The sequence below is a fragment of the Schistocerca nitens genome, unplaced genomic scaffold (genome assembly GCF_023898315.1).
Source record: "Schistocerca nitens isolate TAMUIC-IGC-003100 unplaced genomic scaffold, iqSchNite1.1 HiC_scaffold_468, whole genome shotgun sequence".
NCBI lineage: Eukaryota > Metazoa > Arthropoda > Insecta > Orthoptera > Acrididae > Schistocerca > Schistocerca nitens.
Genome location: NW_026046001.1, coordinates 4,686,885 through 4,704,521, shown reverse-complemented (window position 1 = coordinate 4,704,521; position 17,637 = coordinate 4,686,885). Strand labels below are relative to the sequence as shown.

The 17,637-nt window shown below is 28.0% G+C and overlaps 4 protein-coding genes across 4 annotated transcripts; all 4 read right to left on the bottom strand.

Annotated features, from left to right (window-relative positions):
• Window positions 1-111: 111 nt before the first annotated feature.
• On the bottom strand, window positions 112-2,455 carry LOC126232279 (repetitive organellar protein-like). The gene is made up of 6 exons (XM_049942566.1): window positions 2,394-2,455; window positions 2,026-2,212; window positions 1,641-1,932; window positions 1,323-1,479; window positions 534-627; window positions 112-429 (listed from the first exon to the last, which is right to left on the bottom strand). The coding sequence occupies exons 1-6, from the start codon at window positions 2,453-2,455 to the stop codon at window positions 112-114; spliced, it is 1,110 nt and encodes a 369-aa protein (XP_049798523.1).
• A 479-nt stretch (window positions 2,456-2,934) lies between these two features.
• Window positions 2,935-5,514, bottom strand: LOC126232278 (golgin subfamily A member 6-like protein 7). Its single transcript, XM_049942565.1, has 5 exons — window positions 5,445-5,514; window positions 4,863-5,061; window positions 4,383-4,560; window positions 4,020-4,301; window positions 2,935-3,321 (listed from the first exon to the last, which is right to left on the bottom strand). Exons 1-5 carry the CDS (start codon window positions 5,512-5,514, stop codon window positions 2,935-2,937), a joined length of 1,116 nt encoding a protein of 371 aa, XP_049798522.1.
• Window positions 5,515-5,917: 403 nt separating this feature from the next.
• On the bottom strand, window positions 5,918-7,946 carry LOC126232277 (golgin subfamily A member 6-like protein 7). The gene is made up of 5 exons (XM_049942564.1): window positions 7,885-7,946; window positions 7,528-7,667; window positions 7,111-7,413; window positions 6,855-6,969; window positions 5,918-6,359 (listed from the first exon to the last, which is right to left on the bottom strand). Exons 1-5 carry the CDS (start codon window positions 7,944-7,946, stop codon window positions 5,918-5,920), a joined length of 1,062 nt encoding a protein of 353 aa, XP_049798521.1.
• A 481-nt stretch (window positions 7,947-8,427) lies between these two features.
• LOC126232276 (repetitive organellar protein-like) lies at window positions 8,428-17,551 on the bottom strand. The gene is made up of 11 exons (XM_049942563.1): window positions 17,498-17,551; window positions 16,890-17,174; window positions 16,039-16,119; window positions 14,929-15,211; window positions 14,588-14,887; window positions 13,646-13,847; window positions 10,879-11,058; window positions 10,456-10,613; window positions 9,793-9,990; window positions 9,513-9,751; window positions 8,428-8,814 (listed from the first exon to the last, which is right to left on the bottom strand). Exons 1-11 carry the CDS (start codon window positions 17,549-17,551, stop codon window positions 8,428-8,430), a joined length of 2,367 nt encoding a protein of 788 aa, XP_049798520.1.
• Between the last annotated feature and the right edge of the window lie 86 nt (window positions 17,552-17,637).

Sequence of the window (17,637 nt, the reverse complement as noted above, 5' to 3'; positions counted from 1 at the left end):
TATATAGATACTTTTCATTATATATAGACACTTTTCGATATCTTTTCGATACTTTTCGATATCTTTTCGATACTTTTCGATATCTTTTCGATACTTTTCGATATTATATCGCTACTTTTCGATATCTTTTCGATACTTTTCGATATCTTTTCGATACTTTTCGATATCTTTTCGGTACTTTTCGATATCTTTTCGATACTTTTCGATATCTTTTCGATACTTTTCGATAACTTTTCGATACTTTTCGATATCTTTTCGATACTTTTCGATAACTTTTCGATACTTTTCGATGTCTTTTCGATACTTTTCGATATCTTTTTGAAACTTATCTATATCTTTTCGATACTTATCGATATCTTTTCGATACTTATCGATATCTTTTCGATACTTATCGATATCTTTTCGAATCTTATCGATATCTTTTCGATACTTTTCACATTATATATCGATACTTTTCATTATATATCGATACTTTTTATTATATATAGATACTTTTCATTATATATAGACACTTTTCGATATCTTTTCGATACTTTTCGATATCTTTTCGATACTTTTCGATATCTTTTCGATACTTTTCGATATCTTTTCGATACTTTTCGATATCTTTTCGATACTTTTCGATATCTTTTCGGTACTTTTCGATATATCGGTACTTATCGATATATCGGTACTTTTCGATATATCGATACTTTTCGATATATCGATACTTTTCGATATATCGATACTTTTCGATATATCGATACTTTTCGATACATCGATACTTTTCGATATATCGATACTTTTCGATACATCGATACTTATCGATATATCGATACTTATCGATACTTATCGATATATCGGTACTTATCGATATATCGATACTTATCGATATATCGATACTTATCGATATATCGATATATAGATACTTATCGATATATGGATACTTATCGATATATCGATACTTTTCGATATATCGATACTATTCGATATATCCATACTTATCGATATATCGATACTTTTCGATATTTCGATACTTATCGATATATCGATACTTATCGATATATCGATACTTTTCGATATATCGATACTTATCGATATATCGATAATTATCGATATATCGATACTTATAGATATATCGATACTTATAGATATATCGATACTTTTCGATATATCGATACTTATCGATATATCGATACTTTTCGATATATCGATACTTTTCGTTATATCGATACTTATCGATATATCGATACTTTTCGATATATCGATACTTTTCGTTATATCGATACTTTTCGATATATCGTTACTTTTCGATATATCGATACTTATCGATATATCGATACTTTTCGATATCTTTTCGATACTTATCGATATATCGATACTTTTTGATATCTTTTCGATACTTTTCGATATCTTTTCGATACTTTTCGATATCTTTTCGGTACTTTTCGATATCTTTTCGGTACTTTTCGATATCTTTTCGGTACTTATATATCGATACTTATCATTATATATCGATACTTATCATTATATATCGATACTTTTCATTATATATCGATACTTTTAATTATATATCGATACTTTTCATTATATATAGATACTTTTCGATATATATAGATACTTTTCGATATATATAGATACTTTTCGATATATATAGATACTTTTCGATATATATAGATACTTTTCGATATCTTTTCGATACTTTTCGATATCTTTTCGATACTTTTCGATATCTTTTCGATACTTTTCGATATCTTTTCGATACTTTTCGATAACTTTTCGATACTTTTCGATATCTTTTCGATACTTTTCGATAACTTTTCGATACTTTTCGATGTCTTTTCGATACTTTTCGATATCTTTTCGAAACTTATCTATATCTTTTCGATATTTATCGATATCTTTTCGATACTTATCGATATCTTTTCGATACTTATCGATATCTTTTCGATACTTTTCACATTATATATCGATACTTTTCATTATATATCGATACTTTTTATTATATATAGATACTTTTCATTATATATAGACACTTTTCGATACCTTTTCGATACTTTTCGATATCTTTTCGATACTTTTCGATATCTTTTCGATACTTTTCGATATTATATCGCTACTTTTCGATATCTTTTCGATACTTTTCGATATCTTTTCGGTACTTTTCGATATATCGGTACTTATCGATATATCGGTACTTTTCGATATATCGATACTTTTCGATATACCGATACTATTCGTTATATCGATACTTTTCGATATATCGATACTTTTCGATATATCGATACCTCTCGATATATCGATACTTATCGATATATCGATACTTTTCGATATATCGATACTTTTCGATATAATGATACTTTTCGATATATGGATACTTTTCGATACATCGATACTTATCGATATATCAATACTTTTCGATATATTGATACTTTTCGATATATCGATACTTCTCGTTATATCGATACTTCTCCATATTTCGATACTTATCGATATATCGATACTTATCGATATATCGATACTTATCGATATATCGATACTTATCGATATATCGATACTTATCGATATATCGATACTTATCGATATATCGATACTTTTCGATATATCGATACTTATCGATATATCGATACTTATCGATATATACTTATACTTATCGATATATCGATATATATATATATAAATCGATATTTCGATATATCGATACTAATTGATATATGGATACTTATCGATATATCGATACTTTTCGATATATCGATCCTTATCGATATATCGATACTTTTCGATATATCGATTCTTTTCGATATATCGATACTTTTCGATATATCGATACTTATCGATATATCGATACTTTTCGATACATCGATACTTATCGATATATCGATACTTATCGATACATTGATACTTTTCGATATCTTTTCGATACTTTTCGATATCTTTACGATACTTTTCGATATCTTAACGATACTTTTCGATATCTTTTCGATACTTTTCGATATCTTTTCGGTACTTTTCGATATCTTTTCGGTACTTGTCGATATCTTTTCGGTACTTTTCGATATCTTTTCGGTACTTTTCGATATCTTTTCGGTACTTTTCGATATCTTTTCGGTACTTTTCGATATCTTTTCGGTACTTTTCGATATATTTTCGGTACTTTTCGATATCTTTTCGGTACTTTTCGATATCTTTTCGGTACTTTTCGAAATCTTTTCGGTACTTTTCGATATCTTTTCGGTACTTTTCGATATCTTTTCGGTACTTTTTGATATCTTTTCGGTACTTTTCAATATCTTTTCGGTACTTTTCGATATCTTTTCGGTACTTTTCGATATCTTTTCGGTACTTTTCGATATCTTTTCGGTACTTATCGATATATCGATACTTATCGATATATCGATACTTATCGATATATCGATACTCTTCGATATATCGATACTTATCGATATATCGATACTTATCGATATATCGATACTTTTCGATATTTCGATACTTTACGATATATCGATATTTTTCGATATATCGATACTTATCGATATATCGATACTTATCGATAAATCGATACTTATCGATATATCGATACTTATCGATGTATCGATACTTATCGATGTATCGATACTTATCGATATATCGATACTTTTCGATATATCGATACTTTTCGTTATATCGATACTTTTCGTTATATCGATACTTTTCGATATATCGATACTTTTCGATATATCGATACTTATCGATATATCGATACTTTTCGATATCTTTTCGATACTTATCGATATATTGATACTTTTCGATATCTTTTCGATACTTTTCGATATCTTTTCGATACTTTTCGATATCTTTTCGGTACTTTTCGATATCTTTTCGGTACTTTTCGATATCTTTTCGGTACTTATATATCGATACTTATCATTATATATCGATACTTATCATTATATATCGATACTTTTCATTATATATCGATACTTTTAATTATATATCGATACTTTTCATTATATATAGATACTTTTCGATATATATAGATACTTTTCGATATATATAGATACTTTTCGATATATATAGATACTTTTCGATATCTTTTCGATACTTTTCGATATCTTTTCGATACTTTTCGATATCTTTTCGATATCTTTTCGATACTTTTCGATGTCTTTTCGATACTTTTCGATATCTTTTCGATACTTTTCGATATCTTTTCGATACTTATCGATACCTTTTCGATACTTATCTATATCTTTTCGATACTTATCGATATCTTTTCGATACTTATCGATATCTTTTCGATACTTATCGATATCTTTTCGATACTTATCGATATCTTTTCGATACTTTTCATTATATATCGATACTTTTCATTATATATCGATACTTTTTATTATATATAGATACTTTTCATTATATATAGATACTTTTCGATATCTTTTCGATACTTTTCGATATCTTTTCGATACTTTTCGATATCTTTTCGATACTTTTCGATATCTTTTCGATACTTTTCGATATATTTTCGGTACTTTTCGATACCTTTTCGGTACTGTTCGATATCTTTTCGGTACTTTTGGATATCTTTTCGGTACTTTTCGATATCTTTTCGGTACTTTTCGATATCTTTTCGGTACTTTTCGATATATCGGTACTTTTCGATATATCGATACTTTACGATATATCGATACTTTTCGATATATCGATACTTTTCGATATATCGACACTTTTCGATATGTCGATACTTATCGATATATCGATACTTATCGATATATCGATACTTATCGATATATCGATACTTTTCGATATATCGATACTTTTCGATATATCGATACTTTTCGATATATCGATACTTTTCGATATATCGATACTTATCGATATATCGATACTTTTCGATATATCGATACTTTTCGATATCTTTTCGATACTTTTCGATATCTTTTCGATACTTTTTGATATCTTTTCGATACTTTTCGATATATTTTCGATACTTTTCGATATCTTTTCGATACTTTTCGATATCTTTTCGGTACTTTTCGATATCTTTTCGGTACTTTTCGATATCTTTTCGGTACTTTTCGATATCTTTTCGATACTTTTCGATATCTTTTCGATACTTTTCGATATTATATCGCTACTTTTCGATATCTTTTCGATACTTTTCGATATCTTTTCGATACTTTTCGATATCTTTTCGGTACTTTTCGATATATCGGTACTTATCGATATATCGGTACTTTTCGATATATCGATACTTTTCGATATATCGATACTTTTCGATATATCGATACTTTTCGATATATCGATACTTTTCGATACATCGATACTTTTCGATATATCGATACTTTTCGATACATCGATACTTATCGATATATCGATACTTATCGATACTTATCGATATATCGGTACTTATCGATATATCGATACTTATCGATATATCGATACTTATCGATATATCGATACTTATCGATATATCGATATATAGATACTTATCGATTTATGGATACTTATGGATATATCGATACTTTTCGATATATCGATACTATTCGATATATCCATACTTATCGATATATCGATACTTTTCGATATTTCGATACTTCTCGATATATCGATACTTATCGATATATCGATACTTATCGATATATCGATACTTTTCGATATATCGATACTTATCGATATATCGATACTTATCGATATATCGATACTTATCGATATATCGATACTTATCGATATATCGATACTTTTCGGCATATCGATACTTTTCGATATATCGATACTTATCGATATATCGATACTTATCGATATATCGATACTTTTCGACATATTGATACTTTTCGATATATCGATACTTTTCGATATCTTTTCGATACTTTTCGATATATCGATACTTATCGATATATCGATACTTTTCGATATCTTTTCGATACTTTTCGATATCTTTGCGATACTTTTCGATATCTTTTCAATACTTTTCGATATCTTTTCGATACTTTTCGATATCTTTTCGGTACTTTTCGATATCTTCTCGGTACTTGTCGATATCTTTTCGGTACTTGTCGATATCTTTTCGGTACTTGTCGATATCTTTTTGGTACTTTTCGATATCTTTTCGGTACTTTTCGATATCTTTTCGGTACTTTTCGATATCTTTACGGTAATTTTCGATATCTTTTCGGTACTTTTCGATATCTTTTCGGTACCTTTCGATATCTTTTCGGTACTTTTCGAAATCTTTTCGGTATTTTTCGATATCTTTTCGGTACTTTTCGATATCTTTTCGGTACTTTTCGATATCTTTTCGGTACTTTTCGATATCTTTTCGGTACTTTTCGATATCTTTTCGGTACTTTTCGATATCATTCCGGTACTTATCGATATCTTTTCGGTACTTTTCGATATCTTTTCTGTACTTACCGATATATCGATACTTATCGATATATCGATACTTTGCGATATATCGATACTTATCGATATATCGATACTTATCGATATATCGATACTAATCGATATATCGATACTTATCGATATATCGATACTTATCGATATATCGATACTTATCGATATATCGATACTTATCGATATATCGATACTTATCGATATATCGATACTTATCGATATATCGATACTTATAGATATATCGATACTTTTCGATATATCGATACTTATCTATATATCGATACTTTTCGATATATCGATACTTTTCGTTATATCGATACTTATCGATATATCGATACTTTTCGATATATCGATACTTTTCGTTATATCGATACTTTTCGATATATCGATACTTTTCGATATATCGATACTTTTCGTTATATCGATACTTTTCGATATATCGTTACTTTTCGATATATCGATACTTATCGATATATCGATACTTTTCGATATCTTTTCATTACTTATCGATATATCGATACTTTTTGATATCTTTTCGATACTTTTCGATATCTTTTCGATACTTTTCGATATCTTTTCGGTACTTTTCGATATCTTTTCGGTACTTATATATCGATACTTATCATTATATATCGATACTTATCATTATATATCGATACTTTTAATTATATATCGATACTTTTCATTATATATAGATACTTTTCGATATATATAGATACTTTTCGATATATATAGATACTTTTCGATATATATAGATACTTTTCGATATATATAGATACTTTTCGATATCTTTTCGATACTTTTCGATATCTGTTCGATACTTTTCGATATCTTTTCGATACTTTTCGATATCTTTTCGATACTTTTCGATATCTTTTCGATACTTTTCGATAACTTTTCGATACTTTTCGATATCTTTTCGATACTTTTCGATAACTTTTCGATACTTTTCGATGTCTTTTCGATACTTTTCGATATCTTTTCGAAACTTATCTATATCTTTTCGATACTTATCGATATCTTTTCGATACTTATCGATATCTTTTCGATACTTATCGATATCTTTTCGATACTTTTCACATTATATATCGATACTTTTCATTATATATCGATACTTTTTATTATATATAGATACTTTTCATTATATATAGACACTTTTCGATATCTTTTCGATACTTTTCGATATCTTTTCGATACTTTTCGATATCTTTTCGATACTTTTCGATATTATATCGCTACTTTTCGATATCTTTTCGATACTTTTCGATATCTTTTCGGTACTTTTCGATATATCGGTACTTATCGATATATCGGTACTTTTCGATATATCGATACTTTTCGATATACCGATACTATTCGATATATCGATACTTTTCGATATATCGATACTTTTCGATATATCGATACCTCTCGATATATCGATACTTATCGATATATCGATACTTTTCGATATATCGATACTTTTCGATATATTGATACTTTTCGATATATGGATACTTTTCGATACATCGATACTTATCGATATATCAATACTTTTCGATATATTGATACTTTTCGATATATCGATACTTCTCGTTATATCGATACTTCTCCATATATCGATACTTATCGATATATCGATACTTATCGATATATCGATACTTATCGATATATCGATACTTATCGATATATCGATACTTATCGATATATCGATACTTTTCGATATATCGATACTTTTCGATATATCGATACTTATCGATATATCGATACTTATCGATATATACTTATACTTATCGATATATCGATATATATATATATATAAATCGATATTTCGATATATCGATACTTATTGATATATGGATACTTATCGATATATCGATACTTTTCGATATATCGATCCTTATCGATATATCGATACTTTTCGATATATCGATACTTTTCGATATATCGATACTTTTCGATATATCGATACTTATCGATATATCGATACTTTTCGATATATCGATACTTATCGATATATCGATACTTATCGATACATTGATACTTTTCGATATCTTTTCGATACTTTTCGATATCTTTACGATACTTTTCGATATCTTAACGATACTTTTCGATATCTTTTCGATACTTTTCGATATCTTTTCGGTACTTTTCGATATCTTTTCGGTACTTGTCGATATCTTTTCGGTACTTTTCGATATCTTTTCGGTACTTTTCGATATCTTTTCGGTACTTTTCGATATCTTTTCGGTACTTTTCGATATCTTTTTGGTACTTTTCGATATATTTTCGGTACTTTTCGATATCTTTTCGGTACTTTTCGATATCTTTTCGGTACTTTTCGAAATCTTTTCGGTACTTTTCGATATCTTTTCGGTACTTTTCGATATCTTTTCGGTACTTTTTGAAATCTTTTCGGTACTTTTCGATATCTTTTCGGTACTTTTCGATATCTTTTCGGTACTTTTCGATATCTTTTCGGTACTTTTCGATATCTTTTCGGTACTTATCGATATATCGATACTTATCGATATGTCGATACTTATCGATATATCGATACTTTTCGATATATCGATACTTATCGATATATCGATACTTATCGATATATCGATACTTTTCGATATATCGATACTTTACGATATATCGATATTTTTCGATATATCGATACTTATCGATATATCGATACTTATCGATAAATCGATACTTATCGATATATCGATACTTATCGATGTATCGATACTTATCGATATATCGATACTTATCGATATATCGATACTTTTCGATATATCGATACTTTTCGATATATCGATACTTTTCGTTATATCGATACTTTTCGATATATCGATACTTTTCGATATATCGATACTTATCGATATATCGATACTTTTCGATATCTTTTCGATACTTATCGATATATTGATACTTTTCGATATCTTTTCGATACTTTTCGATATCTTTTCGATACTGTTCGATATCTTTTCGGTACTTTTCGATATCTTTTCGGTACTTTTCGATATCTTTTCGGTACTTATATATCGATACTTATCATTATATATCGATACTTATCATTATATATCGATACTTTTCATTATATATCGATACTTTTAATTATATATCGATACTTTTCATTATATATAGATACTTTTCGATATATATAGATACTTTTCGATATATATAGATACTTTTCGATATATATAGATACTTTTCGATATCTTTTCGATACTTTTCGATATCTTTTCGATACTTTTCGATATCTTTTCGATATCTTTTCGATACTTTTCGATGTCTTTTCGATACTTTTCGATATCTTTTCGATACTTTTCGATATCTTTTCGATACTTATCGATACCTTTTCGATACTTATCGATATCTTTTCGATACTTATCGATATCTTTTCGATACTTTTCATTATATATCGATACTTTTCATTATATATCGATACTTTTTATTATATATAGATACTTTTCATTATATATAGATACTTTTCGATATCTTTTCGATACTTTTCGATATCTTTTCGATACTTTTCGATATCTTTTCGATACTTTTCGATATCTTTTCGATACTTTTCGATATATTTTCGGTACTTTTCGATACCTTTTCGGTACTTTTCGATATCTTTTCGGTACTTTTGGATATCTTTTCGGTACTTTTCGATATCTTTTCGGTACTTTTCGATATCTTTTCGGTACTTTTCGATATATCGGTACTTTTCGATATATCGATACTTTACGATATATCGATACTTTTCGATATATCGATACTTTTCGATATATCGACACTTTTCGATATGTCGATACTTATCGATATATCGATACTTATCGATATATCGATACTTATCGATATATCGATACTTATCGATATATCGATACTTTTCGATATATCGATACTTTTCGATATATCGATACTTTTCGATATATCGATACTTATCGATATATCGATACTTTTCGATATATCGATACTTTTCGATATCTTTTCGATACTTTTCGATATCTTTTCGATACTTTTCGATATCTTTTCGATACTTTTCATTATATATCGATAGTTTTCATTATATATCGATACTTTTCATTATATATCGATACTTTTCATTATATATCGATACTTTTCATTATATATCGATACTTTTGCTTATATATCGATACTTTTCCTTATATATAGATACTTTTCGATATATATCGATACTTTTCGATATCTTTTCGGTACTTATCGATATCTTTTCGGTACTTATCGATATCTTTTCGATACTTTTCGATATATCGGTACTTATCGATATATCGATACTTTTCGATATATCGATACTTTTCGATATATCGATACTTTTCGATATCTTATCGATACTTGTCGATATATCGATACTTTTCGATATATCGATACATTTCGATGTATCGATACTTTTAGATATATCGATACTTTTCGATATATCGATACTTTTCGATATATCGATACTTTTCGTTATATCGATACTTATCGATTTATCGATACTTATAGATTTATCGATACTTTTCGATATATCGATACTTATCGATATATCGGATATATCAATACTTATCGATATATCGATACTTTTCGATATATCGATACTTATCGATATAACGATACTTTTCGATATCTTTTCTTCGATCTTTTCGATACTTTTCGATATCTTTTCGATACTTTTCGATACTTTTCGATATCTTTTCGATACTTTTCGATATCTTTTCGATACTTTTCGATATCTTTTCGATACTTTTCATTATATATCGATACTTTTTATTATATATCGATACCTTTCATTATATATCGATACTTTTTATTATATATCGATACCTTTCATTATATATCGATACTTATCATTATATATCGATACCTATTATTATATATCGATACTTATCATTATATATCGATACTTATCATTATATATCCATACTTATCATTATATATCGATACTTTTCATTATATATCGATACTTTTCATTATATATCGATACTTTTCCTTATATATAGATACTTTTCGATATATATCGATACTTTTCGATAAATATCGATACTATTCGATACGTTTCGATATCTTTTCGGTACTTTTCGATATCTTTTCGGTACTTTTCGATATCTTATCGATACTTATCGATATATCGATACTTTTCGATATTTCGATACTTTTCGATATATCGATTCTTTTCGATATATCGATACATTTCGATATATCGATACTTTTCGATAAATCGATACTTTTCGATATATCGACACTTTTCGATATATCGAAACTTTTCGTTATATCGATACTTTTCGATATATCGATACTTATCGATATATCGATACTTATCGATTTACCGAAACATTTCGATATATCGATACTTATCGATATATCGGATATATCGATACTTATCGATATATCGATACTTTTCGATATATCGATACTTATCGATATATCGATACTTATCGATATATCGGATATATCGATACTTATCGATATATCAATACTTTTCGATATATCGATACTTATCGATATATCGATACTTTGCGATATCTTTTCGACACTTTTCGATCTTTTCGATACTTTTCGATATCTTTTCGATACTTATCGATATAACGATACTTTTCGATATATCGATACTTATCGATATATCGATACTTATCGATATATCGATACTTCTCGATATATCGATACTTTTCGATATATCGATACTTATCGATATATCGATACTTATCGATATATCGATACTTTTCGATATATCGATACTTATCGATATATCGATACTTATCGATGTATCGATATATAGATACTTATCGATATATGGATACTTATCGATATATCGATACTTTTCGATATATCGATACTATTCGATATATCCATACTTATCGATATATCGATACTTTTCGATATTTCGATACTTCTCGATATATCGATACTTAGCGATATATCGATACTTATCGATATATCGATACTTTTCGATATATCGATACTTATCGATATATCGATACTTATCGATATATCGATACTTATCGATATATCGATACTTATCGATATATCGATACTTTTCGGCATATCGATACTTTTCGATATATCGATACTTATCGATATATCGATACTTATCGATATATCGATACTTTTCGACATATTGATACTTTTCGATATATCGATACTTTTCGATATCTTTTCGATACTTTTCGATATATCGATACTTTTCGATATATCGATACATTGCGATATCTATTCGATACTTTTCGATCTTTTCGATACTTTTCGATATCTTTTCGATACTTATAGATATAACGATACTTTTCGATATATCGATACTTATCGATATATCGATACTTATCGATATATCGATACTTTTCGATATATCGATACTTATCGATATATCGATACTTATCGATATATCGATACTTATCGATATATCGATACTTTGCGATATATCGATACTTATCGATATATCGATACTTATCGATATATCGATACTTATCGATATATCGATACTTATCGATATATCGATACTTTTCGATATATCGATACTTTTCGATAGATCGATACTTTTCGATATATCGATACTTTTCGATATATCGATACTTATCGATATATCGATACTTATCGATATATCGATACTTATCGATATATCGATACTTATCGATATATCGATACTTATCGATACTTATCGATATATCGGTACTTATCGATATATCGATACTTATCGATATATCGATACTTATCGATATATCGATATATAGATACTTATCGATATATGGATACTTATCGATATATCGATACTTATCGATATATCGATACTTATCGATACTTATCGATATATCGGTACTTATCGATATATCGATACTTATCGATATATCGATACTTATCGATATATCGATATATAGATACTTATCGATATATGGATACTTATCGATATATCGATACTTTTCGATATATCGATACTATTCGATATATCCATACTTATCGATATATCGATACTTATCGATATATCGATATTTTTCGATACATCGATATTGATATATTGATACTTTTCGATATATCGATACTTATCGATATATCGATACTTTTCGATACATCGATACTTATCGATATATCGATACTTATCGATATTTCGATACTTCTCGATATATCGATACTTATCGATATATGGATACTTATCGATATATCGATACTTTTCGATATATCGATACTTATCGATATATCGATATTTTTCGATACATCGATATTGATATATTGATACTTTTCGATATATCGATACTTATCGATATATCGATACTTTTCGATACATCGATACTTATCGATATATCGATACTTATCGATATGTCGATACTTATCGATATATCGATACTTATCGATATGTCGATACTTATCGATATATCGATACTTATCGATATATCGATACTTTTCGATATCTTTTCGATACTTTTCGATATCTTTTCGATACTTTTTGATATCTTTTCGATACTTTTCGATATCTTTTCGATACTTTTCATTATATTCGATACTTTTCATTATATATCGATACTTTTCATTATATATCGATACTTTTCCTTATATATCGATACTTTTCCTTATATATCGATACTTTTCCTTATATATAGATACTTTTCGATATATATCGATGCTTTTCGATATATATCGATACTATTCGATATCTTTTCGATACTTTTCGATATCTTTTCGATACTTTTCGATATCTTTTCGGTACTTTTCGATATCTTCTCGGTACTTTTCGATATCTTTTCGGTACTTTTCGATATTTTTTCGGTACTTTTAGATATCTTTTCGGTACTTTTAGATATCTTTTCGGTACTTATCGATATCTTTTCGGTACTTATCGATATCTTTTCGGTACTTATCGATATCTTTTCGGTACTTTTCGATATATCGATATTTATCGATATATCGATTCTTTTCGATATATCGATACTTTTCGATATATCGATACTTTTCGATATATCGATACTTCTTGATATATCGATACTATTAGATATATCGATACTTTTCGATATATCGATACTTTTCGATATATCGATACTTATCGATATATCGATACTTTTCGATACATCGATACTTTTCGATATATCGATACTTTTCGATACATCGATACTTATCGATATATCGATACTATTCGATACATCGATACTTTTCGATATATCGATACTTATCGATATATCGATACTTTTCGATGTATCGATACTTATCGATCTATCGATACTTTTCGATACATCGATACTTTTCGATATATCGATACTTATCGATATATCGATACTTTTCGATATATCGATACTTTTCGATATATCGATACTTTTCGATATTTTTTCGGTACTTTTCGATATCTTTTCGATACTTTTCGATATCTTTTCGATACTTTTCGATATCTTTTCGATATCTTTTCGATACTTTTCGATGTCTTTTCGATACTTATCGATATCTTTTCGATACTTTTCGATATCTTTTCGATACTTATCTATAAAATTTCGATACTTATCGATATCTTTTCGATACTTGTCGATATCTTTTCGATACTTATCGATATCTTTTCGATACTTATCGATATCTTTTCGATACTTTTCATTATATATCGATACTTTTCATTATATATCGATACTTTTTATTATATATAGATACTTTTCATTATATATAAATACTTATCGATATCTTTTCGATACTTATCGATATCTTTTCGATACTTTTCGAAAATTTTTCGGTACTTTTCGATATCTTTTCGGTACTTTTCGATATCTTTTCGGTACTTTTCGATATCTTTTCGGTACTTTTGGATATCTTTTCGGTACTTTTCGATATCTTTTCGGTACTTTTCGATATCTTTTCGATACTTTTCGATATCTTTTCGGTACTTTTCGATATATCGGTACTTTTCGATATATCGATACTTTACGATATATCGATTCTTTACGATATATCGATACTTTTCGATATATCGATACTTTTCGATATATCGATACTTATCGATATATCGATACTTATCGACATATCGATTCTTATCGATATATCGATACTTATCGATATATCGATACTTATCGATATATCGATACTTATCGGTATATCGATACTTATCGATACTTATCGATATATCGATACTTATCTATATATCGGTACTTTTCGATATATCGGTACTTTTCGATATATCGATACTTATCGATATAATGATACTATTCGATATATCGATACTATTCTATATATCGATACATTTCGATATCTTTTCGATACTTTTCGATATCATTTCGATACTTTTCGATATCTTTTCGATACTTTTCGATATCTTTTCGATACTTTTCGATATCTTTTCGGTACTTTTCGATATCTTTTCGGTACTTTTCGATATCTTTTCGGTACTTTTCGATATCTTTCCGGTACTTTTCGATATCTTTTCGGTACTTTTCGATACCTTTTCTATACTTATCGATATATCGATACTTATCGATATATCGATACTTATCGATGTATCGATACTTATCGATATATCGATACTTTGCGATATATCGATACTTATCGATATATCGATACTTATCGATATATCGATACTTTTCGATATATCGATACTTTTCGGTATATCGATACTTTTCGATATATCAATACTTTTCGATATATCGATAGTTTTCGATATATCGATACTTATCGATATGTCGGATATATCGATACTTATCGATATATCGATACTTATCGATATATCGATACTTTTCGATATATCGATACTTTTCGATATCTTTTCGATACTTTTCGATCTTTATGATACTTTTCGATATCTTTTCGATACTTTTCGATATCTTTTCGATACTTTTCGATATCTTTTCGATACTTTTCATTATATATCGATACATTTTATTATATATCGATACTTATCTTTATATATCGATACTTATCATTATATATCGATACTTATCATTATATATCGATACTTATCATTATATATCGATACTTATCATTATATATCCATACTTATCATTATATATCGATACTTTTCATTATATATCGATACTTTTCATTATATATCGATAGTTTTCCTTATATATCGATACTTTTCCTTATATATAGATACTTTTCGATATATATCAATACTTTTCGATATATATCGATACTATTCGATATATATCGATACTTTTCGATATCTTTTCGGTACTTTTCGATATCTTTTCGGTACTTTTCGATATCTTATCGATACTTATCGATATATCGATACTTATCGATATATCGATACTTTTCGATATATCGATACTTTTCGATATATCGATACTTTTCGATATATCGATAGTTTTCGATACATCGATACTTATCGATATATCGGATATATCGATACTTTTCGATAAATCGATACTTTTCTATATATCGATACTTTTCGATAAATCGATACTTCTCGATATATCGATACTTTTCGATGTATCGATACTTTTCGATAAATCGATACTTCTCGATATATCGATACTTATGGATATATCGATACTTTTCGATATATCGATACTTTTCGATACATCGATACTTATCGATATATCGATACTTATCGATATATCGATACTTATCGATACATCGATACTTTTCGATATCTTTTCGATACTTTTCGATATCTTTACGATACTTTTCGATATCTTTTCGATACTTTTCGATATCTTTCGATACTTTTCGAAAATTTTTCGGTACTTTTCGATATCTTTTCGGTACTTTTCGATATCTTTTCGGTACTTTTCGATATCTTTTCGGTACTTTTGGATATCTTTTCGGTACTTTTCGATATCTTTTCTGTACTTTTCGATATCTTTTCGATACTTTTCGATATCTTTTCGGTACTTTTCGATATATCGGTACTTTACGATATATCGATACTTTACGATATATCGATTCTTTGCGATATATCGATACTTTTCGATATATCGATACTTTTCGATATATCGATACTTATCGATATATCGATACTTATTGACATATCGATACTTATCGATATATCGATATTTATCGATATATCGATACTTATCGATATATCGATACTTATCGGTATATCGATACTTATCGATACTTATCGATATATCGATACTTATCGATATATCGGTACTTTTCGATATATCGGTACTTTTCGATATATCGATACTTATCGATATAACGATACTATTCGATATATCGATACTATTCGATATATCGATACATTTCGATATCTTTTCGATACTTTTCGATATCATTTCGATACTTTTCGATATCTTTTCGATACTTTTCGATATCTTTTCGATATGATATAATCCATTATGGAGTCGAGGTAGCAGTTGTCGTTATACTGGTTATCACATTTAGCATTCAACCGCGATTTTTTATATATATTTTAACAAGACG

Bases quoted from the DNA above. Each gene is read 5' to 3' on its own strand.
- LOC126232279 (XM_049942566.1), bottom strand. From the start codon at position 2,455: ATGGAGAAGTATCGATATAACGAGAAGTATCGATATATCGAAAAGTAT. The intron at 628-1,322 runs GTATCGATATAT...AGTACCGAAAAG, and splicing joins TATCGAAAAGATATCGAAAA to ATATCGAAAAGTATCGAAAA. The intron at 430-533 runs GTATCGAAAAGA...TAATGTGAAAAG, and splicing joins TATCGAAAAGATATCGAAAA to TATCGAAAAGATATCGATAA.
- LOC126232278 (XM_049942565.1), bottom strand. From the start codon at position 5,514: ATGGATATATCGAATAGTATCGATATATCGAAAAGTATCGATATATCC. The intron at 4,302-4,382 runs GTATCTATATAT...TATAATGAAAAG, and splicing joins TATCGAAAAGATATCGAAAA to TATCGAAAAGATATCGATAA. The intron at 3,322-4,019 runs GTATCTATATAT...GATATCGAAAAG, and splicing joins GTATCTATATATATCGAAAA to TACCGAAAAGATATCGAAAA.
- LOC126232277 (XM_049942564.1), bottom strand. From the start codon at position 7,946: ATGGAGAAGTATCGATATAACGAGAAGTATCGATATATCGAAAAGTAT. The intron at 6,970-7,110 runs GTATCTATATAT...TATAATGATAAG, and splicing joins GTATCTATATATATCGAAAA to TATCGATATATAAGTACCGA. The intron at 6,360-6,854 runs GTAATGAAAAGA...CGGTAAGTACAG, and splicing joins AAGTATCGATATATCGATAA to AAAAGATATCGAAAAGTACC.
- LOC126232276 (XM_049942563.1), bottom strand. From the start codon at position 17,551: ATGGATTATATCATATCGAAAAGATATCGAAAAGTATCGAAAAGATAT. The intron at 9,991-10,455 runs GTATCGATATAT...AGTACCGAAAAG, and splicing joins GTATCGATATATAAGCAAAA to ATATCGAAAAGTACCGAAAA. The intron at 8,815-9,512 runs GTATCTATATAT...GATATCGAAAAG, and splicing joins GTATCTATATATATCGAAAA to TACCGAAAAGATATCGAAAA.